The sequence below is a fragment of the Mauremys mutica genome, chromosome 24 (genome assembly GCF_020497125.1).
Source record: "Mauremys mutica isolate MM-2020 ecotype Southern chromosome 24, ASM2049712v1, whole genome shotgun sequence".
Taxonomy (NCBI): domain Eukaryota; kingdom Metazoa; phylum Chordata; order Testudines; family Geoemydidae; genus Mauremys; species Mauremys mutica.
Genome location: NC_059095.1, coordinates 11,480,510 through 11,504,622, shown reverse-complemented (window position 1 = coordinate 11,504,622; position 24,113 = coordinate 11,480,510). Strand labels below are relative to the sequence as shown.

Genomic DNA, 24,113 nt, shown 5'->3' with positions numbered 1-24,113 from the left:
CTATGTACAACAGCACCTGTAACACTAATAAAAGTAACACTTTGAGACAGGAAGTGAAGAAGAAGAATGTATCCAACTGCAATTGCAGGTTGGTAAAATATAATTCATTACTCAGACTGGAATTTGGCCACATCCCTCTGGTTAAAACCCTAATGTTAAACATTATTATTATTATTATTATTATTTTATTAATGCATTAGCAAGCAAAAGCTTCCATCAAGATGGGACATCATTGCTCTAGGTGCATAGACACAAGCTGACATATTCTTGCAGCTTTGAAGTGGAACTTTAATGAGGGCCAGATCTGAGTTTTAATTGTCTACCCAAAGACACACGTATAAAATAGGGCTGTACTGTACTTATGGGAACAATCCTCTTCCCCGCGGCTTGCGTCAGTGATTAGAGTCGAGTAACTAATTCCCAGCAAATAATGTAGTCAGCGAATTTTGCTCCATTAGGCGAGCGGTTTGCCGTTTTCTCAAACGAACTCCTCGTTACAAGCTAGTCTGGGAGTGGCACCAAGTGGCTGACATGGTAACACAGGATCAGCAGGGTATAGGGAAGTGCTGGCTACTCTCTTCCCTCCACCTCCCATGCCAGTAGCAACGGACCCTACATCCAAACAGTTCCTCACTCTCGTTAGAATTGCAGTCGCATGCAGTGGCCCCAGCTAAGGTCCCGACCCCCTTGTGAGAGGCTAGTTAGAGAGTTTCCAGTGGAACCTTTTCTGTTGGGAAAGGCTGATGCGTTAAAAGCCAAACGTTTCATGGCAACGGGCCCGGCTGGATTAAATTTCGTTTTAGGGGCAAACAAATGTCTTGAGGAAGTTGAACAGAAAAAGGGCGACAGCGCAGAATTTCCTGCAAAATGGAAAATCGAGTTCCCACCCAGTTCTACTGTGGACACAAGAACGGCCCAGTATCCTGTCCTCTGAAAGTGGCTGGTACCACGTGCTTCAGAGGGAGTGAACAGAACAGGGCAATTCTCGAGTGATCCATCCCCTGCCATCCAGTCTCAGCTTCTGGCAGTCAGAGGTTCAGGGACATCCAGAGCATGGGGTTGTACCCCTGACCATCTTGGCTAATAGCCATTGATGGATCTATCCTCCATGAACTTATCTGTAAGAATATAAGAATGGCCATAATGGGCAAAGTTGCCAGCTCTCACGATTTTATTGCAAATCTCATGATATTTGGTCTTTTTCTTAAATCCCCAGCTCCTGGAGTCCTGGGGTTAGACAGAAATCCCAGCATTTCGTTTTTAAAAAAATAACTTTCTAGCCCTCATGATTGTTGGACCTGAAACCATGACCCCATAAAACTTCAAAAAGCAGAAGGCAAATAACAGGGTACAAAATCTATTATTTTTCAGATCTCATGATTGTAAGCCAATCGCATGATATTTGAATGCATGGGGTTGGTAATACTGCATGAGGGCCACCCGCTTGGCCAGCACACCAGGGATTATACCAGACCTAAAAGCTTTCGATACTGACCTCTTCAGCTGAAGAGCCAAGCAGTTAGAGTAACGGAGTGTAACAATTCAAATCCTCTGTGGAATGGCATCGAGAGGGACCTGTAGCCTGTACACCAGTGGGGTCCATATCCACGTAGAACCGTACATCTCTGTCCCAAAGAGCTTATAACCTTAAGAGACAAGAGGAGTAATAATATCCCCATTTTATAGCTGAGGAGGGACACGGTTATGTGCTATAAGGAACCTGTGATAGTAGGGCCACCCGGGCAGGGGGGAGGACACAAGTGGGGCAATTTGCCCCAGGCCCTGGGACCCACAGGGGCCCCATGAGAGTTTTTCAGGGCCCCTGGAGCAGGGTCCTTCACTCGCTCCGGAGACCCCGGAAAGCTCGCGGGGCCGGGCCCCGGGAGCTTCTTCTGCTCCAGGTCTTTGGCGGCGGGGGGGTCCTTCCGCCCCGGGGCGGAAAGATCCCCCCGCCGCCGAATTACCACCAGAGTGGGACCCGCTGCCGAAGAGCTGGGTCTTCGGCGGTAATTCGGAGGCGGGGCCCCCCGCTGCGGGTCTTCGGGGCACTTCGGCGGCGGGTCCTGGAGCGGAAGGACCCCCCGCCTCCGAATTACCGCCGAAGCGGGGGCCCCCCGCCACCGAAGATCCCAGGCCCCCTGAATCCTCTGGGCGGCCCTGTGTGATAGAACTAGAAATTGAACCCGAAGTACTGACATCTCGGGCCACAAGACCATCCTCTCGCCACATACTTGGATTGCTCCCCATTTGTCAGGCTGGTGAGAACATTCGAGCCCCAAACCCATCCCAACATTCTGCACCCCCCTCTTCCGTGCTCCCAGACACCTTCTTCCAAACATCCACGTAGCGTTGGTCTGCCCGGCACAGCGACTGCAGAACAAGCTATTCAGCACGAGCTATTCTAGAACGGCTCCCCCCGCGGGCACTGTATTCCAGAATAAAAGTGATTGTATTCCCAAATATTTACCCCACTTTGTAAGGGCAAATCAGTCCAGAATGAAGGGGCTTTTATTCTGGAATAGGGTGTCCACTCAGGAAGCTATTCTGGACTAGCCTATTCTGCAGGAGCTAGTCCGGTCAATTTCCCCCTGTAGACAAGCTTTACGCTCCTTGTGCAATGACCTCTGTCCTGCCCCCACCATTCCCAGAATGCTGCATTTTGGGGGAGGCTGCCGCATCCAAGGGCACCGATTGGCTGACCAAGAAGCCCCGCCTTTGTGAGAGTTGGGCTTTGTTCCAGCACTGGTGCAACGCAAATGTGGCAAACCTCTCACACTCCCATTTCCACCGTGTTGATGCGGTATGAGGTCAGGGACTCCTTCCAGACAGAGGACGCCCAGACAGCTCCTGGCAGACAAAGCCTGCCTGGGAAAGCAGCTGCGAGGGATGAGAAATATGAAAAAGATCCATCAGCGTGGGGTTTAGATAGCCATTGTAAATAGACCTGACTAGAGTCACTATTGATTTTCCTTGCATGGAGCTGTAATTAGATTGAACCGGGAAGAGGCATGTTAAGCTGCATCAGCAGAAAAAGAAAGAAAGAAAGAGAAAGAAAGAAAGAACGAGGGAGGTTTTTTACTGATCCGCTTCACTGCAGCATCCCTCCTGCCTGTGTCCACCCCTTTCAGCACGATAAGTCTAGAAAGTGCCTAAACTGTCCAAATCCCAAAGGCAGCAGCGTGAGCCTCTCCACGAGGCCCAGGATAGGCAGTCAGGGGAGCACGCTTCTATCCCTGGCTCTGCTACTTGCTCCCCGGGTGACCTTAGGTGAATCACTATGCCTCCCCGTGCTTCTGTTTCCCCAGCTGTAAAATGGGGGCGATGATACCGACCTCCTTTGTAAAGTGCTTTGAGCTCTCTGGGTGAAAAGTGCTACATCCGCGCTAAGAATCAAATTCCAGCCTTAGTGACTAGAGTTGGGAGATTTTTTGACACATCATAAGCTAGGATTCAGCCTCGTTCAGGTGGCCACTATTATGGCCTCTCAGTCCTGTATGGATTGGCAGCAGGATTTGAACCAGGGACCTTCAGCCCTTAAATGATAGGCTTCTTTTGAGAGAAAGAAGGTCTCCTGGTTGAAGGAGTGGACTCAGACCCTGGAGATCTTTGCTCAAATCTCATCTGGGTCACAGACTTCCTGTGTCTTTCAGGCAATCACTTTATCTCCTGCGGCCTCAGTTGTCCAGCTGTGAAATGAGGAGGACCATCCCTTTGTCGTCTATTTAGATTGTGAGCTCTTAGGATCAGGCTATACGGCAGCTGGGCTTGCTCCTCCTAGCCTGGCTAGACAGACTCGTGCTGGCAGCGCAGACGCTACAACTCAGGGTCTCAGGCCCAGCCAAGCCCTAGACTTGCTCCACCGCAAGCCACGTCCACACTGCTGTTTTCAGCATGCTAGCTCAAGCCCCACTAACACGCGTCACCAGGGCTGAGGGCCTGCTTCCAGCTGCAATGGAGACACAACTTTATACATCTTTATCCGTGTGCACAGCACCCAGCATCATGGCGCCCCGATCTCAGAGAGGGTGTCATCATCATACAAAGACTAAGGGTTTAATATTTAGTATCTCTATAGTCCCGCTAATCCCTAAGGGTGTAGGAAGGGCACTGATAGCACAGCCACAGTGTGGCTAATGCTCGTGATTTTATCCCAAGGGTTGCCATATTTGGCTTCTTTTTTTAAGTCCCTGGCTCTTGGATTAGGGGAGAATCTCAGCTTTCACTGTTTGTAAAAGGAAGTTTCTAGATTATCTGAGACCTGGCTCAAGATTTTCAAATGTTTGGGGTTGCTAATACCGCACCTGGGAAGCATTGCTGTTATCAGAGAGCCTCAAGGATTAAGGGTTCTTCTGGGCTGTTTTGAATCTGTGGGTCCCTGAGCCAGTCCTATACAACAATGCAGCTTTTGCAAAAGAAAATCATGCCTCACCAATCTATTAGAATTCTTTGTGGGTGTCAACAAGCATGTGGACAAGGGGTAATCCAGTGGATACAGTGTACTTGAACTTTCAGAAAGTCTTTGACAAGGTCCCTCACCAAAGCCTTGTAAGCAATCATGGGATAAGAATGAAGATCCTCTCATCAGTAACTGCTTAAAAGATATTGGAAACAAAGGGTAGAATTAAATGGTGAGAGGCCAATAGTGGAGTCCCCCAAGGATCTGTACTGCAACCTCTGCTCTTCAACATATTCATAAATGGTCTGGAAAGGGCCCTGAATAGTGAGGTGACAAAACTTGGAGATGATGCAAAATTACTCATGATAATAAAGTCCAAAGCTGACTGTGAAGTGTTACAGAAGAATCTCACTCAACTAGATCTCTGGGTAACACAATGGATGAAATTCAATGAATTCAATTCACATGAAATTCAGTGTTGATCAATTCAACGTAATGCACATTGGAAAACATAATCCCAACTGTACATACAAAATGATGGGGTCTACATTAGCTGTTACCACTCAAGAAAGATCTTGGAGTCATTGTGGCTAGTTCTCGGAAAATACCCCCTCTATGTGCAACAGTGGTCATAAAAAGCGAACAGAATGTTAGGAACCATTAGGAAAGGGATAAATAAATAAAACAGAAAATGTCAATGTCACTTCTTAAATCCTTGAATGCTTCATGCAGTTCTGGTCGCCCCATCTCAAAAAAGGACATATTAGAAGTGGAAAAGGTACAGAGAAGGGCAACAAAAATGATTAGGGGGATGAAGAGTTTCCATTTGAGGAGAGATTAAAAAGCCTGGAACTGTTCATCTTAGAAAAGAGACAACTAAGGGGGGATATATGAGAGGTCTATAAAATCATGACCAGTGTGGAGATAGTAAATAAGGACGTGTTATTTACCCCTTCACATAACACAAGAACCAGCGGTCACCCAATGTAATTAATAGGCAGCAGGTTTAAAACTAGCATAAGGTTCTATTTCTTCACACACCGCACAGTCAACCTGTGGAACTCGTTGCCAGGGGATGTTGTGACGTTCAAAAGTATAACGGGGTTCAAAAAATAATTTGATAAATTGATGGAGGATAGGTCCATCAGTGGCTATTAGCCAAGATGGTCTGCGACGCAACCCCGTGCTCTGAATGTTCCTAAACCTCTGACTAGACACACAGGGGATGGATCCCTCGATAAATTGCCCTGTTCTGTTTACCCAGTATGGCCGGTCTTATGTTCTTACAGAGAGGAAAAATGACTAGCCCAATGTCACACAGACAGAAAAGTATCAGCACCAGAGTGAGAACCCATCTCTATTTGCTCCATAGCCTTCTGCCTAACCCGCTAGATCACAACAGACCCTGGTCCCCCCATCCTAAGCACATCACTTCTAACATTGTGTATGACAAAGATATTCAGTGGCAAGATTAAGGCTAAACTTTATTTTCAACAGCAGCCCTGTTTGTGGCCAACCAATCAGAACACTATATCTGAGGTCTGAGTGTTCCAACAGTGCTATTAGTAATTAATTATTGCATATTTCTATGATTATTAATAATTACTCTTGATAATTGTATTTAGAAACAAATGCTGGTTTTAAAAACTTGAAACACCGAATAACCGATATTGTCTATGCTTATCTAGAGGATAATCAATACATGGGAAACGTAATAGGACAAATTCATCCCTGCAGGTCATCCCAGTAGCTTCACCCAGGGTTAATATGGCGTATTATCTGCCTACGGGAGAGCACACCAACCTCACACATACCACACGGGAGTTCCCATGCAAACCACCGAGCTACTGTAGCAAGAAGCTGGAGGTATTTGCAGCCATACCACACGCAGCAGGAGACAAGGGCTGCAAGAGGCAGCACCGATTTTCAAAAGCTGCGGGGCATTTTGGGTGCCCGGTCCACCGGGACACACTTTCAACAGACCTGATTTTCAGAGTGCACTGAGCAGTCGCCCTCTGAAAACCAGGCCCCTAGAAGGTGCTGAATGCTGGGCCCTGAAAACTCTTTTGAAAATCTAGGCCCCTGGTAGGAAGTATTTGCAGATAACAGATATGGGTGGTCCTGCAGCTCTGCTACATAAAGGACAAGGAGCAAAGAGGGGCTGCAGACATCTTGTACTCAGGAGGTCAGACTAGAACTAGATCTTGTGACCTGAAAATTTATAACTCTATCGCCCAATGGAGAGCAGGAGATATGACTGTTATGCCACCCATAGCAAGAAGCTGGAGCTATGCCACACACCAACAGAGGGAGATGCTGCTGCATTTATACAGTGGTCACTAACAGAAAGTCAACATTTGCCGTGCGCGTTAATTCCTACTCTGATCACAGGGAAGATGTTACATTAGTCCAGAGATTGCTGGGTAGTAATTGTTGGCAGACGGTGACCATTCTATCACAGGTAGCAAGAGGCAGTAAATAGCCTTGACACGCCCGTTATGTCTTTGCTTTCTCCACAACGTTAACAATTCCTTTACACTCCAATACCACATTGTTATTGCAGTTGCACCGTCCCAAGTCCTTTGTACACACTGGTTTGACCTGCTGCACACCTTTGCCTCTGGCTCGTGATTGTAACATTGCGAGTGTGAGCAGAGGATTGGACAAAAGCGGGTCTTGCAGCGAACGGGGAGGTGGCGGGGGTGAAGGTGGAGGAGGGAATATTGTCGTAGCAAACACATCACTCACTGTTCCAATTGTGCACATCTGCGGGTTTTTTGTTTGCTTGCTTTGTTTTGGTTTGTTTGGTTTTTTTTAAAATTGGTGTCTGGAAAAAAAGTCAAATTTTCTATAAAAGGTTTCTTTTGTTTGTTTTTTTTGCAAGCATCTGATGGTCATAGGGTAGGTTTTTCCACTACAACATTCATCTGCCGGTTGTTTGACTGAGGTACCTTATGGGACGCAGGCTCCACCTGGTACCACAAAGGGTTAAAAGTATCTTTGTTATGTAGGCTGTTTGTTTCCACTGAAGAAAGAGCCTCTGGATTCAGGGCCATTTGCAAGGGCCAGGATATTTATTTCTGTTAACCATTATTACCAGAGAGAAAATGGCTTGAACGGAATATATTTGCTTGGACAAATCTGCTGTCTCCTGTAAACCATCTGTCCTAAGTAGAGCTAAGCAAATATGGTGCACTCAGCCAATCAGGGGACAGAATCCACACCGGGGGATTTATATGACCAATCAGTTCTCTCTGACAGAAGCATGGAATGCATACAGAATCTGTTTGGGAGCAGTCCATGGAGCTAAAAAAATGCCAAAAATTCATTGATTAGTGAATAAATCTGAGGAAATTACAACCTGCTTGTGTCTATTCCAGGCAGCAGGCAAAGAGGCTAAATCTGCTGGACAAATGATTTGTGAGACATGACTCACTCAGCACAAGACCTGCCCAACTTTGGCTGGAAGTGGAGGACCTCAGAAGTTAGCTTGATACTGTTAGTTCCAGGTGCCTGTCATTTAAATAGGATTCGTCCATGAACGCGAACTTAGAAAGCAAGTCAGAAAAAGAAATGGGTTTTGCCAGTAATTAGGAGGAACTGAATTGCAATTAAAATGTACTCTCACTATTCCTCATGTTAAAGGCCAGGATTAGAAGCAGCCGCACTGAGGCCTGCAATTTCATTTAAACTGGAAACAAGAAGCACATTTTTTAACGGGAAAGGTAATTTAACTACTGGAGCAACTTAGCCCGGGTTGTGATGGATTCTCCATCATCTGGAGTCTTTAAATCAAGCCTGGATATATTTTAAAACTATATTCTCGAGCTCAGTCACAAACTATTGACCTCAAGGCAGGAGTGACTGGGTGGCATTCTCTGGCCTGGACTATGCAGATTAGACTGGATGATCACCGTGGTCCCTTCTGGCTTTCAGATCTATGAATTTTGCTCCTGCAATAAGCTACCCGCACACACCATAGTGCGAAGAGCTGTGCATGCCTGAGACGCACAGTAACGTTTTCAAAAGCAACTAAGGGACTTACGCACTGAAATCTCATTGACTTTCATTGAAATACGCAGCCCTAAGTCACTGCAAAAAAAAAAAAAAGGGGTGGGGGGGTGTTTTTATATTGAGATAGCTCTGGCATTGGTGACAAGGCAGAGGTAGTTTGTACCTTGATGCAGCTCAGAATAACACTTAGCTCTTCTGCAGCTCTTTTCTTCCAGAGATCTCAAAGCACCTCATCATTAGCCCTCATGCCATCTGGCGTGGCTCACGCGCGAGAATACCACCCTCAGGGCAGACTTTGAGGAGCAGGGCACAAACCCCAAACTGGTTGCAAGTTCTAAACTTAGATTTCACCAATTGCGTAACAGGTGTAAACTCCTCCGGCACCATACAGCAATGCCATGGAGTCACAGGCAGTCCCCTTGGGCGCCCCGGTCTATCTTGCCACCCAGGCCAGCTTGACTCTGTGACAGACGGTCACGTTACACCAAAGATCACAAAAAAGTCAGGTTACTCCCAGCCCCAAAGGACCAGTCACTTACCCCAGCTCGATTTGCACCTTAGCTCCCACACCAAAGACAAACGCTTGTAGCCACGCCTGTAGTCAACTAACTAAGGACTCTAACTAGGAAAAAGAAACGAGCGTTATTTACAAGGTGGAAGCCGGGAAGCAAACACACACAAACGAGTTACAGTCAGCTGTCAAAAGGGAATAGCAACGTCTACAGTAAGCAGCCTCAGAACATCCCTCAGGGTTAACCCAGGCAAAACAGTTGGGGGGCTCCTGGCATGTGCTTAGAAATCCCCACCTCTCAGAGTTCCAGGAAGTTCTCTCTAACAGGCATTTTAATTCCCTTCCCCCAGCGTTCACGCTGTGATGGCATGAGGCAGGTACCCCCTTCAGGGCTGGGGGGGGAGGCAATCAGCAAAGTGCCTGCTCCACAATGGCTCGTTTGCCTTCACTAGTCCTTCCTGATGGGCAGGAGATAACATCTCCTATAGGCACTCAGCATTAGATGAAGTTTTCCCCCATTTGGCGAGTTACATAGTTTCAGACCAAACATTCTACAGTCACAGAACAAACACGTAAGTATTACCTCATAGCGTGGGAACTCAAGGTCATGCGTGAGATTAATGCATGCAGTGACTCACAAGCATTTCATAAAGTCTAAACACTGTACACCATCTCAGTCCAATACCTATCTTAACAATACTAACACACAGGTGAGACAGACGGGCGTCCAGCTATGCATTGTTCGGTGAGGCCTAAAAGCCTTGGCATGAGCTGGCACCTGGTCTGCCAGCATTACAATCCCCATTTTACAGATGGGGAAACTGAGGCTCAGAGACACTTGCCTGATGTCACCCAGCAGGCCAGAGGTAGAGTCTGGGATAGGATCAGGGCTCCTGAATCCCCATCCAGAGCTCTATCCACTAGGTAACCTGGTCTCCCCTATAAATGACTCTAGTTTTTATATATACTCCCACCTAGGGTTGATCTCCACTAGCCACCACAAGGTGTGTGTTTTATATTGAGATAGTGTTTCAAGGTGGCTAGCTAGCTTCTTGTGAAAACACGGCTTATTTTTTGCAGTGGAGACATAGCCTTAGGCACATTTTAAAATGTTACCCAGTTAGGTAGTTAGATGTCTAAATGCAAGTGATCTTGCATGCAAAATGAAAGGCTCTTCTCCAAAATCCATCCCTAAGCCTCTACAAATCTTCAGAAAGCGAGCTGCTATCTGAGGGCAGGTCTACCCTGAAAACGTTGCATCGGCATAGCCGTGGCACGTAAGTGAAGACACTCCTACACCCACGGGAGAGATTTTTCACACCCCAGAGCACCACAGTTATACCAATGTAAGTCTGTAGTGTAGACCTGGCCACAGTTAATTTCAGTTCACCTTTAAATCGGCCTTAATACAGAGTAAAATCCCACTGTGATTTTCTACCGCTCTGATCTTTGTGGGTGTAGAACACTCCTCTGCTGATCCCGTGGGATTTCACACTCACTTTGTACGGGTGTACGTGACCACACACGTGTACAGCAGGGGAGAATCAGCCCCACATGTCTGGCTTTTCCCTGCACTCTGGATCCCTTTACGTCACAAAGCCTGACACAAGGGAGTGCTTGGGACCGGTAGATTAGGGCAGACGGCTTCAGAACGATGCCTTTACACTGGGACTGACCGTATAACATGAGACCCTCCCTTTCTGTCCCACTAAATATCTCCCCATTTGCACATTGTCACGGACTCACAGATCGTGCCCACTCGTGGCCCCGTGTGGTCCGTGGGGGGTGCCCCTTTCAGTGCCACAGCCCTTCTTGGGGGTCCACTCTCTCTCGGGGTCAGGCCCCCCCACCTCCTGGAGCCGCACCTCTCTGAGCCTTAGCACATCTGTCTCTGCCATGGGCCCCCTCAGAGAGTCCAGGCGCTCTGCCCCCCCCCGGGCCTCCTCACCCCCAAAGGGGTTGATGCCCCCTGTTCTCTAGACCAGTAAAACAGGAGGGGTTATTGAGAGTTGAACACAGCACAGGAAACTCTCCGGGCCTCAGGCCTGGCCTCCCTCAGCCCAGCACATCCCAGTCTCCCTGCAGCCAGGTGGGCTCTGCCTGCTCCCCCTCTCCAGCCCAGAGCCCCCCTGCTTCCCAGCTGGGCCTCCGATATCCCTGGCCCCAAGCCCCCCCCTCTGTCCATTGTCTTCTCTCCAGGGAAGCAGGGTTGTAAACAGGAAGGCCTGGGTCTCCTCCTCTCCTCTCAGCCTTCCTCTGGCTGGAACCGGCTGGTCAGGTCACCGGGGTCCTCTCTTCGCAGCCCATTGTCCTCCCACTGGCCAGAACCGGCTGTGACTCCTGAGCTGGGTCTCTGGGTCACCAGTCACTGGGGTCTCCATCCTCCAGGCCATCGGCCGGGGTCCGGAGTCCCTCTCCAGTCCTATGTACCAACAAACTCCCTCTCCCCTCCCCTCGTTAAACCAGTAACACCCGGGGACACTGAGTCCCACTCCCTGTGCATGCAACCCACTGGAAAACCCAAGAAAACCCAAGAACCCCGCCCCCACTTCGTCACACACATCAACGCTGTTGAGATCTGATAACATTTCTATTGGACATTAAAAATAGATAAATATTGGGGAAATTTGTGAGGCCTTTTTTTTTTAATGTTTCCCCTCTGTTTTCTGAACAAGTACAGAGGTGATCAAAGATGTTCTGAAATTTTATATGAAATTTTTAGAAATGAGAAATTTTGAAATAAAAAAGGGTAAAGCTTAAAAAAAATCTTCACGGGTTCCCCCCTCGCTCCCCTCCACACCGTTTTTTTTTTTTTTTTAAATCCAGCTCACCTACCGAAGAGCCAGATCCTCAGGACTGACTTTATTCATTTTTTGTACTTGCTCAGGCAAAACTACTACTGAAGTTAACGGCAGCTTTGTTGCAATGAGTAAAGCGTGAGTAAGGACCCTCAGAATTCAGCTCCAGGACAGCTCACTGCTAGGACAAAGGTGCTGTGCATCATTAAGCAGAGATGCCAAAATGCAGAGCCACATGTCCGTTATGACGTGTTACCTTGGGTATTAGAGAGCTGGTGCTGAAATGTGTTGCCTTTCTCACATGATAATCCTTCTTGTTTGTTAGGAGCTTCCGAAAAAAGAGAACATATTCAGGGTTCTGGTGCTTGTGACCCCCGCTTATCTAGATTTTGGATGATGTCTCCATAAATACCACAAGCTAGAGGGTAGTTTTGAGAATAGTGTCATGACTACGTTTCTGGAGGACCTTGGAACTCTAGAGATCAGATGTTGCTTTCATTTACATGGCTACAATTCTAGAGTAATTCCTTTGACTCAGTAGGTGTGTCTACACTTAAATATTTAGTCATGTTTTAACATATGTTAAAGAACACAATTGTAAATTTGGGGGTAGACAGGACAGTCTGGACCAAATTCTCCATTGCCCTGTACAGGGGCAGCTCTAGACATTTCACCGCCCCAAGCACGGTGGCACATCGCGGGGGGTGCTCTGCCGGTTGCCGGTCTCACGGCTCCGGTGGATCTCCCGCAGGCATGCCTGCGGAGGGTCCGCTGCTCCCGCGGCTCCACCGAAGCCGCGCGGGACCAGTGGACCCTCCGCAGGCATGCCTGCGGGAGGTCCACCGGAGCCGCCTGCTGCCCTCCCGGCGACCGGCAGAGTGCCCCCTGCGGCATGCCGCCCCAAGCACGCACTTAGCGTGCTGGGGTCTGGAGCCGCCCCTGGCCCTGTACCTCGTACAGTCTTTTACACCAGTGCAAAGTGGCACTAAAATCGAAATGGGTTTGTTTTATACCCACTATGCACTGGTGTGAATGACCATACAAGGTACAGAACAATGGCAAATCAAGCCCAGAACGTGCAACCTAGGGCTAAACACAACTAGGAACAAATATGTGTCATGTCCACACTAGAGTTTACAATCATGTTAGTTAGCACATGGGAAAACATGAGTAGAAATTCCAGTGTAGACAAACTCTAGTAGAGTTCCCTGGCATAAGATCCTCACCAAAGTATTGAGACCAAGTCCCAGTGTCCTCAGAAGGTACCATTCTGCTGACCTAATAGCTCTCCTGAACTGACCCCATAAAACCCCATTAAATAACAGGCCAGGAATGCTTTACCTTGTGTCACTGGAAATGAAGATGGATTGTGCTCCTCATTGTGAATCATCGGGAAAAGGAGAGGATACTATTTAAGAGTGTTAAATGGCAGGTGGGCAGAGCAAAGAGGTGAAAGTACCAGACCAACCTTGCCAGATCCATGATAAACGAGTCTGAAATGGACTTGGAATCCTCAACACAAAAATGGAGCTTCTTGATTGGCTGTGGGGGATGTCACACCCATGAAACTCAACGAAATGCACCAGTCTAATCTGTATCCTCTGTTCCTCCTTATTTGGTCTTGGTTTTTAAGGAATTTCCATTTCACAACAGCCATAGGACACGACGGGCTATGCATTCCCATCTGTCCTCTCAAGCAGTCCAGCTCCCACAGAGTTTTTGAGGCCATAGACTCATAGACTTTAAGGCCAGAAGGGACCATCCTGATCATCTAGTCTGACCTCCCGCACATTGCAGGCCACAGAACCTCACCCATCCGCTCCAGCTCAGCTCCTTGAAAGTAGAACCAGGGGTATCCTGTCCTTCTGCTCCAGCTGGCCAAAGTCCGCGAACAAACCACTCCTGATGAGACTCAGATATTTTTTATGTGAGGCTGGCACGGGGGCTGATGGCATCTGTTTGCCTAAGAGCTTAAGGCATGAGCAGAGAGCGTGCCCATTAGCTGAGTGCAAATATCCCACCAGGGAGATCCTCCCGCTGAGAAGGTGTTGAGTGTGTGTGATGTCGCACTCACACGGCTGATCCACAAAGGGTCTGGTACAGTTACAGAGAGAGAACTCGCCGTGTGGGAAGGACCTAGTACAGGGAGCCTGGGCACCTGACTCAAGGCTGTGTATCCCGGCTGGCAACAGGACACCTGCAAGTTAGACACTGCAACGCTGAATCCCCGGGTATGTCTACACTTCCAAAAAAGATCTGCAGCAGCGAGTTTCAGAGCCTGGGTCTTCAGCCTTGGTCTTGCAAGGCTCATGCTACAGCCGAAAACAGCCGTGTAGACATTCCCGCTCAGGCTGTCAGAGCTGGCGAAGGGGATGGATCCCACAGCCCGAGCTCCAGCCCAAGCGGGAACGTCGGCACGGCTATTTTCAGCGCCAGAGCACGAGCCACGAGCCAGAACTCTGCAACATGCCACCACGGGGTTTTGTTTGCAGTGTGGACGCACACACGCCGTAAGTCTCACCCAAAGGGCCGTTTTAGAAAATGGCACTTAGGGCAGGTCTACACTAGGGTGACCAGATGTCCTGATTTTATAGGGACAGTCCTGATTTTTGGGTCTTTTTCTTATATAAGCTCCTATTACTCCCCACCCCCTGTCCTGATTTTTCACATTTGCTGTCTGGTCACCCTAGTCCACACTGAACATGGACATCAGCATAGGAACCTCTCTCAGGGACATGAAAAATCTGCACTCCCGAGAGATGCAGCTTTGCCGACCTAACCCGCTGTGTAGACAGGGCTAGGGTGATGGAAGAATTCATCTGTCGACCTAGCTACTGCTTCTCAGGGAGGTGGCTTATCCCCAGCGATGGGAGAACCCCTCCTGGTGCTGTAATGAGTGTCCACACGGCACCACCAGAGCTGTGCCGCTGTTGCGTTTGAAGTGTAGACACCCCAAGGCTCCTAAATCACTTAGGCACTGTTGAACCTCCCAGTCAGTGTTAACATATACTGCAGAAAAATGGCAACCCAAAGCCACGTATTTTGCTTCAACAAGGAGTTTTTTTCCTTTAAAAAAAATGACAAAAGCTTTCCCCAAAAGAGCAAAAATTGGGCATTTGTGCCAAGTAAAACCCATATATTTAGTCATTGCCTCAGCCCCCCGGCAGAGTGCAGAGAGTTTAATGGGGCTTTATTTATTATTAATTATTATCACTTCCTGGGGTGACCTATTGCTCAATGCCGAGACAGGGGCGTGGGGGGGATTTTTAACTATGGAACCTGGCTCTGTTGGACAGAAATGCCGTGCTGAGAATGGACTTGAATCCAGCAGGAGAGGGCGCGAAGAGAGCAGCGAAGGCAGTTGAGGAAGCCTAGATTTCCTGGACCGTCGCACAGTCCATTTCACAGACAGAGGGGAAATGAGGGTGTCACGGAGTGTGGGGGAGTCCTGGCCCTGCACCCCCCACTTCCTGTGATTCACCGTGACTCTCAGCCCGCCGGTAACATGGAAGGTTTATTAGCCGACAGGAACACAGTCCAACACAGAGCTTGTAGGTACAGCCAGGACACCTCAGCCAGGTCCCTCTGGGGGACAAGGAGCTTAGACCCCAGACTTGGGGTTCCTGCCTCTTCCCAGCCAGCCCAAAACTGAAACCTCCTCCAGTCCCTCCTTTCTGGCCTTTGTCTCTTTCCTGGGCCAGGAGGTCACCTGATCTCTTTGTTCACTTTAAGCCATCCCCTTGCAGGGGGGAAGGGCCCCGGCCATTTGTTGCCAGGAGACAGAGTGTCACTCAGTTATGCACGCTGGAGACTTAAGAAATGCATAGGGGAAACTGAGGCACCCACACAGTATTCAGAGGAAACATTAAGAACAGTCCCACTTCATCACAGAGGGCAAACCCCGTCACACTGGGGAGCTGAATCATCGTTGCCTCATTTTGCTTTGAGAACCACTGGTGCGGGCCAGGAAACGTGAGCAGCCATCACAGAAAGTCCACGTAGAAAATTTCAGCTGTTTCCTGCTGTTTTAAGTTGGCATCTGGGCTTAGGGGCAGAGCCACGGGTCTGAGGAGAAACTGGTTCACAGGTTTGTTGATTGTCCAACTGAGGTCAGCAGAGACCAGCAGAAGCCAATGGAGAGCTACAGAAGGTTTCCAGTGGGGCCTACTGGAACCTCTGCTTTAGGGCTGTAAACTTGGCAGAGGATTGCATGCTTCCCTGTGTTAGTCCCACTCAGGATTTAGGAATTAAGAGGTCCCAAATTGCCAGAGGGTGAGGAGGGCAAAATCAAGCCATGAGTTTCCTCCAATTCCAGCCCTGCTGCCAGAAGGAGATACTGGAGTGACCCATGAGGTGCAATCCAAGGCTTCCACGTGGTCGCTTGCATGGCATGTCTTAGGCAGGTGGCCCCATCTCAAGAGACAGAGGCAACAGAGAGGAAGAGAGAGATGGAGAGGTGGCAGAGAGGGATGGGCCAAAAGTGAGGGCGGAAGTAGTGAGAAAGGAGCGCTGGGCACCATGGGCCCGCACCCAATTAATGGCCGTGTTCTTTCTTTTGAACATCTAGCCTGCAAACGCAAAGAACAGGAGCAGCAGAAAGACAGGAACCTGCAGCCCAAGAAGCAGCGGCTGGTCTTCACGGACCTGCAGCGCCGCACCCTGATCGCGATCTTCAAGGAGAACAAGCGCCCCTCCAAGGAGATGCAGATGACCATCTCGCAGCAGCTGGGCCTGGAGCTCAACACCGTCAGCAACTTCTTCATGAACGCCCGCCGGCGGTGCATGAACCGCTGGCAGGAGGATGCGGGCGCCAACCCTGGGGTTCCCTCATCTTCTACAAGCACTTTCTCCAAAGCATGACGCCCCTCTTCTGTCCCTCCCCGACCCCCAGCCACTCCCTCCTCACGACAAAGCCAACCACATCCCCCCGCCCATCTCACAACAAGCCACGCCAACCTTGGCCATTCAGGTGGGTGCTCTTGGGTGCTGCAGGGAAACCACCCCACCAAACCCATCGCACGGAGATGCTGCAACTTGCCCCCTGGGCCGTGGCTTAGTCCCGTGTCTCACTGCCACGCTCGAGCCCTGGAAGAAGCTCGCTTCAAAGGGGAACCATTCGGAACAGGGCGGTTTCCTTCCCTTCAGAGATCTGAGGAATCTCCCCCGATGGAGTGAGTGACCCCCCAGGCCATTGGGGGAGAATGGGGGCTCCTGCTTTTTGCAGCGGAGGAGACTGTGCCCACCCCCGCCCCCCACACGCTGCCGCGTTTGCTGTGCTCGTCTTTCTATTGCACGTTATTGGCCTTTCCCATCCCCCTATAAGATACAAGATTTGAGGGGTGAGTTTCAGCCCTGCGCTCTCCACATGTTCAGTCCCTGAGCGTGTGTGTGTGTGTGTGGGGGGGTGATTCGAGGCATTCAGGCCCAGCCTGTCCAAGGCACGTAGCACTGGGGTGCCTGATTCCCATTGATCTCAGTGACTGATTTCATTGGGAGTTCGGATCCGAGAGCCTTCCCAAAACCCCACAAGGCACCTCTCTGCAGCTGTAGGCACCTGCGTACGTTTAAAAATCTGGCCCTTTGAGCCCGGGGGGCGGGTGCCAGGGCACCTGGAGAGAGGATATGCTGAGATGTACACTTTAAAGGTAACTGAGCACCCAAGGGTGGGGAGAGGGTAGGTGCTCTCCTCCCTTTAAAGTGTTATTGCTCACAGGGAGAGCGGGGCAGTGTTATCTAGCAGGGAGAGCGGTAGGATTCCTGAGTTCTAATCCCACTGCCACTGCCTTGATCTAGGGCCCTTGGGAGAGTCCCCAAACCCTCCGTTCTCCTCCAACACCTGGGGTGCAAATGCTTCCTCGGGGACCAGAGGCTTAAGGGTGAATGTTTGTGTCAAGAGCGTTCAAGACCCTGAGCTGGCCAGCGTGAGCAGAGCAAAGCACTGGGCTGGTAGTCACAGGGGTTGCTTACTGCACACGAGCTAGCCCACTGCAAGCGGTAGCTCCCCCGGGGGGTCAGGCACATCAGGATGAGACTGTAGGTTGTGAGGAAGAGCTCGCCCCCTCCCTCCATTCACTCCATCCACCCCCACCTTGCAGCCAAGAGACCCCCACATAGGGAAGATTATTTGCTCTTCTGAGGAGTGCCCAAGAGCATCCATCACGGCCACCAGTCATGACGCCAGGTGCACAAAAGAGGTCCCCAAAAAAAGAAAGAACCCCCCCAAGAGGAGATCCTTTTCTCCTAGGATTCCTTCCAAAGATATTCCACGCCCATGGCAAAACGTGGAGACACTAACGTCACAACGCTCCCCCAAGCCCCGCTCACCTTGCTCCGAAAGCAGAGGGACTCGGGAGCCAGCGCAGGAGGCTGCTACGTTGAATTGCACTGGGTCACCTAGAGTTCAAGCAGGTCAAGAAGCACATTTTAGCGACATAAATCGGGTATTAAAATAATCCTTTGAAAAAACCCAAGAGGAAAGACTTCGCCTGAAGGATCTGCTCTTTCCTGGGGACTGGAGCGGTGAGGCCAGTCTGGCTCAGCCCATGATCTTCACCTTTATTTCAGTTTTGGTTTATAAGCAAACCCAAACAAAGCTCTGTTTTGACTGCTTTGTCTCTCCTCCCCATCCCCAGCACATGCACTGTCTCCTCCGCCCCCTCCCTCCCTGCCCCTTTCCTCTTCACTGGTACCAAAGACGGAAAATCAAAATCGTCACGGAATCAACATTGGTGCACGGTAGAAAACCAAAAAATATGGATCCATATATATACACACATACGTTTCATATGTTTTTGTGTGTATATATATATATATATATATACACACACACACACACTTATATAGAGCGGGGGAGAAATTGAAAAAAGAAAAATAAACAAAACAGGAATTAAAACCAAAAAAAAAAAAATAATAAGCTCACCTGAAACCCCCCCAGCAACTTGCGAAAGACGACAGATTTTTTTTTGTGCCAATTAGCAACCTGCCTTAAAACGAAATCCTAGAGAGATGGTACTAGCTTCAAAATGATTGTTTCCTCTGAGCTCTCAATGGTGACTCATGCCATATACAAAGCAATCACAAGGGAAGATGATTAAGATCTGCTATCAACCAACTAACCATCCCTTCCACATGCCTCCGTAAAAAACTCCAGTGCCTCCTTGGGGAGAGGAGGAGGCGTGGGAGGGGACAAGATGGGGGTGGGGGAAAAAAGGGAGGCTGCGTCCCACACTGGGAAAAAAATTTTTTTTAAAGGGACAATATTGAATTGATGCGGGTAAAACAGTACCATCTTTGATCTAGCGTTACGGTTTCTTCTATTCACTTTACTTTGAAAAATGGTCTGTTGTGAAACAGCGAGGCACCTTGTTGAAAGATACCTAGCTATCTCTACAGATACAGCTATAGACACAAAAACGGTAGAGAGAAAGAAAAAAAAGAAATAGACCTACAAAGAAAGAAAGAACCGATTGGTATTAGAATTGTCCCCATAGGCTATCGGGACGCCTTGTGACAGTCACACCAAAGCAATCATTGGGAAAGGTGAGGTTGGGACAAACCAAACGCGAGGGGAAGGGAGGCTCAGATCGATATGGCTCTGACCAAATCACACGTAACAATTGACTACTAGAAAAGCACGAGCAAACGCGCGAGCAGGAGGGACGGAAGGCAAAGGCCAGGTGCCACATCACGTTCTGCCAACCAAAGTGACCAGTCATGGAAAAGCCAACGTCGTTTCCCTCCCCCCCTGCCACCGAGACTCCCCTAACGTTGTTTCTTCTTGTCTTGTCATGAAGCGGTGACGGTGATGGATTCCTGAACCCCATCTAGTAGTATTCAAGGGCTGAGAAGCCAGGAAGGGGCCTTGGTTTGGGAAGTGACAAAAAAATTGAGTCAAGCAGGCCCCAAGGATGCAAAGACATTTCCAGTGAGAACCCGAGAATAAAGGCTACCTCACTTGAGTTTTCAATTTCTGTGATTTGAAAATCACGTCTGATACCAAAGATTTTGTTCCCCTTGTCTGGTCTGTGCTGGAAACGCCACTTTCCCAGCTACCTTTGCGACAGGTATATGAGTAAAACCTTCCCCCCTTTCCCTCCATCCCTGCCCCAGCCTCCTGCTCCTTTCCTGAGCACTCCTGTGCAGCCCTGTCCAGCCCCTAGCGAGAAAGAGAGAGAGAACCGGATGGTAGCGTGGTAGACGAGTGCCTTTTTCTTGTACCAAAGGTGTGTGGCTATTTTCTTTTTCTGCTTCTTTGCTTTTGTCCGAGAGACTCACTATTACCTCAGCTCTCTAAGCAGATGGATTCTGGCAATTCTTGCAGCCTTTGGGTGTTGGGACAGAAAAATACCCCTCTGCCCCCCATTTCTGCTCCTCATGGGCAGAACCCCCCCTTACCTCCCTTTCACCCTGAACCTCCCCCTTGCCCAGTGCATACCACTCCCCTACCCCCTCTGCCATCAATCCCCCCTCACGCATCCCAGGCCATGATCACCACCCCTTGTGCAGGCCTCAAGTCAAGGGATGAAATGGGAGCTGGGTCTGTTTGAGGCCCTCTTGTAGCCTGGCAGATGCCACAGAGATGTAAGCGTGTTTCACTGTTAAAAATTCCCTTCTTCATCCTCCTGTGTAGGACCGGGAGGTGCATTCCTTGACCCCTCCCTGCTTTTCGCAGCATGGTCAGAGCCCAAGGAGGAGCAGCTACAGAAGTTGGCAGGGTGAGGCTCCCAAATACCAAGGCTAAAGGTAGAAAGAAAGGAAGGGGGGATGGGAAATTCTCTGCTCAGATCCATCCCATCCATGTTTTCACTGGGAGCCTCCATCCCATCCCAGAAGATGCTATACGGGACACACGAACATCCTTCCAGCAGGACGCTTAGCCTTTTGCCTTTAGCTTTCTTTGAACCTCTCTTTTAGAACATGGTCTGGAGCCACGAAATTCAGATCCTGAACCCTAGTTTGTGGGTCAGGAGATCCCACCCAGGGTATCCTCCAGTCCATGGCTCCGCATGTCTGATAGGAACAATCGAAGCAAGATGGCACCAAACCTGGGAGGAGCGGAAGGGAAGTTGAGAATGAGCTCATCGTTGCATGAGGGCTGGGCAAGGCAATTCCGCCCCTCGCCGGCCTGCCCCTGTTCCTCATATAGCGCCATGCCCCCTGGCTGGTCGTCATCAGCCGGTCTCAAACCGAAGATCTCCGGGTCGAAACACATGAGCCTCTCCTGCCTGAGCTAAACGACCCAGCCACCACTAGAGGGGGACAGAGATACTCACTTGTGACCTCACTGGAAGCTCCAAGTGTACAAAATGGCGCACGCAGTATACAGGTCAGACTAGATAATGGTCCCTTCTGGACTAAAAATCTAGGAGTCAACTAATAATAATAAATCCAGAGTAATTCTCCACTCACTTCAGGGGGTTTTACACCAGGGTCAGCGAGATCAGAAGCCGGTTCTTAGACTTCAGCTGAGGTATTACTCACCAATGTACTAGATGGGGCATAAAGGCATGTGGGGCTTGATTTTGTTCCCATGCACAGTGGTGCACATCAGGAGCAACTCCCCTGGAGACACTGGTGCACGTGGGAGCAGAAGCAGTTCCAGAGTGTGCATCCGCCAGGGTGAACAATGAGCATTTGCACACGTTCAATATTCCCTGGAAAGTCACTTTCAGGGTGGTCCCCTCATTAAATTACCCCCTTTCACCCACATTTTGCATTGTGTAAATACCCTTGGAGACATGTTTCCATTACTTTCATTGGCCTCTGAGGATCACTCCCCGCTCCTCACCCTGCTTTGATCAGTGAGTGAGAAATAATGTGTTACTCCCCTCTTTGGTGATATCAAAGATCTGCAGCACCAATTCTCACACTATCCCAGGTCCGTTGCGACGAGGCAGGTCGTGCCCTCCCTCATTTACTGTCTCAGGGTCAGTTGCACGCATAGTTAGGATGTTACAGGTCTGCGGCTCCCAAAGACCCATCCCCAGTGAGGTGGAACCGTCAGCTTTGATTCAGGAGAGCATTGCAGCAGAGGCGCTCAAATCTGCTGACTTCCAGTCAAAGTCAATCACAGCAGCACCCTCCTGAACCGGCGCGTTAAACTGAGTTCCAGCACGGTCCCAGAAAGAACTGGTTACTATTTGCATGGGGCCAGACTAGCTCAGAAGCGAAACCTAGATAGGGATCGAGAAGATGGTTTTTAAACACGGTCCTGCTAACTCTGTCTGGGTCAGCTGGGGCCAGGTCTCCAAACCTCAGTTCTTAGCCCAGTGAAGAAGAGGCAAAGACCAAGGCCAAGATATTATCAAAGCAGCCTCACAGACTTTGATGCCTGTTCCCATTGACAGTAATGGCCGCTTTGAAAAAACACAGTCCAAAGCTAATTTTCCCCTCGGCTCTCCCAAGCTAAAATGCAATAGGAAGCCCTCAAAATAGGCAGGTTGGGTGAGCAGCCTTGTTAAGCCATCCACACCCAATACTTCCACTACCCCACCCCCCACACACACCCTACAAATCCTTCCCCTGGCCCTACCCATCCCAGACCTCTCCTCCCCATCCCCCCAGCCTTCTGCCCAACACCCACATGGCTTTTGATACCAAAGACATTTTTCCATGCACGGGAAAGCCCTTTTTAGACCCAGCACAGACCTTACAAGCCTTTGACAATGTTCTCTGAAATACCTCAAAATATTTAATGTATAGTTTATGTGATAAAAAAAATTACTTAGCTAGTTTTTGGAATTTGTGACTTGAAGCTTTATACTGTTAAATTATAATTTTGCAGAAGACGGCATGTTCTTATTTCTTTGACGCGTTCAATGGGAGACATATTGAATGTTAAGGAAACGAAAGCTGGTTAGTTTCACGATATAAAGAGAGAGAGAGAGAGAGAGAAAGAGAGAGAAAGATTTTAAAAAAGGACCCGTGGAGTTTACAGATTTCATATTTAAACAAGTCCTTTTAAAAAAAAAAAAGAAAAACGAATACTGATGAGGACGATACCTTTGCGTTGGGATGTGTTACTTTTCTCTGAGTCATGTCTTACGAGAGTATTTATTATATGTGTTCTGTGTTCTAATGTAATTTAAGAAGAAAAAAAGACAAAAAAAAAAGACAAGATGAAAATTTGATTTATGCATGAAAAATATACTCTTTCTTGAAGTAATGTAATAATTATTCGGGGGAGGGGGGGGAGGGGGGTACAATGTGCATTTTGTCCACCAGGTTTCATTTGACTCGGACTTCTCTGCATGGATCATGTTTTTCAAAATCATGCGCTCATGGGAGACGATTATTTCTTTAGTTTTCTTCTTCTCTTCCTTTCCTTTGTATATAATTGTGTTGTAACAACACCGGGGAGTTTAGAAGAAGCCCCTCCCCCACCGTGAGGGGTCGGGGGGTGGAGGGAATGCTGATCGAGGATGGGGTTTGGACCGAGTCACATGGCAGATCCTAGTGTCCAGCAAACAGGGTAAGAGTGTCTGGGACACAAGGCCGATCGCCTCCATGAGTGACCATCATGGCAGTCCAACCCATCTGACCTCCCCACCCCTCCAAAAAAATCCCCCACATTGTCAGAGTTTTTCCTTGTAATCTTGAGTCACCTTGTTTTGTTTTAAGCAGATCTGTTTGCTCACTTCGTAGCAAATCACAAGTGTCTTTGCGCAGAAGAGAGCGAGAGAGACAATCAGTCACGATGACCCCTGCAGCTGGACCAGCAAGGCCCCTGCGCCCACTGAGACAAGGGAAACAGCCCAGCCTGGGCCCAAATCAATGAACACACCCGCAAACGGCGTCCCCTTTGTTTCAGCCACTTCGGCTCCGGTGCCAGGATCTAACCAGGCCAGGAAGACAATTGGGCTGAGATGTTTCAAAGCAACCTAGGTGATTTGGATGCTCAGATCCCATTCATTCCAAATCCCTTGGCAGCTTTAGAAACAAAGCGGGAAAAGAGGCTCCCCCGGTTCAGCGGGCTTGGAAAGCATTTCGATGCCTGGCCATGCACAGTTCCACTTTCCTGCTCCAGGATGGACCAAAGAGCCAGTTTTAGTCTGTTGCGACAGGCTCGTACCGCACGATCAGAGCACCTGACACGCTTTAATGCATTTATCCCTGTGAGAGGCAGGGGCAGATGGGGCGCCAAAGACACGGAGACTTGCCCAAAGTCACAGAGGAAGGGCCTGAACCTGGGTCACACCCTTCTCCCTCGCGACCCCGCTGTATTCTACTGGGGCTCCTATCCCGTGCCTATTACACGGGGGGGGGTGCATACACCCAGGCTTAAATAGCTGTCTCATTACTCACACACACCAGGAATCACAACCGGGAGAGCTGGGGGGTTGTCTCTTGGTTGTGTTAAAGCTCATTACAATTGTCGCTGTTTAAACCGATGGCT

At 49.2% G+C, this 24,113-nt stretch overlaps 1 protein-coding gene across 1 annotated transcript in view; it reads left to right on the top strand.

Moving 5' to 3' along the window:
- Positions 1-16,579, top strand: part of ONECUT3 (one cut homeobox 3) — a 93,496-nt gene extending 76,917 nt beyond the window's left edge. Inside the window, exon 2 of the mRNA XM_044998929.1 lies at positions 16,287-16,579. Coding sequence (XP_044854864.1) covers positions 16,287-16,579 — 293 coding nt within the window. The remainder of the gene's footprint in view (positions 1-16,286) is intronic.
- Positions 16,580-24,113: the final 7,534 nt, after the last annotated feature.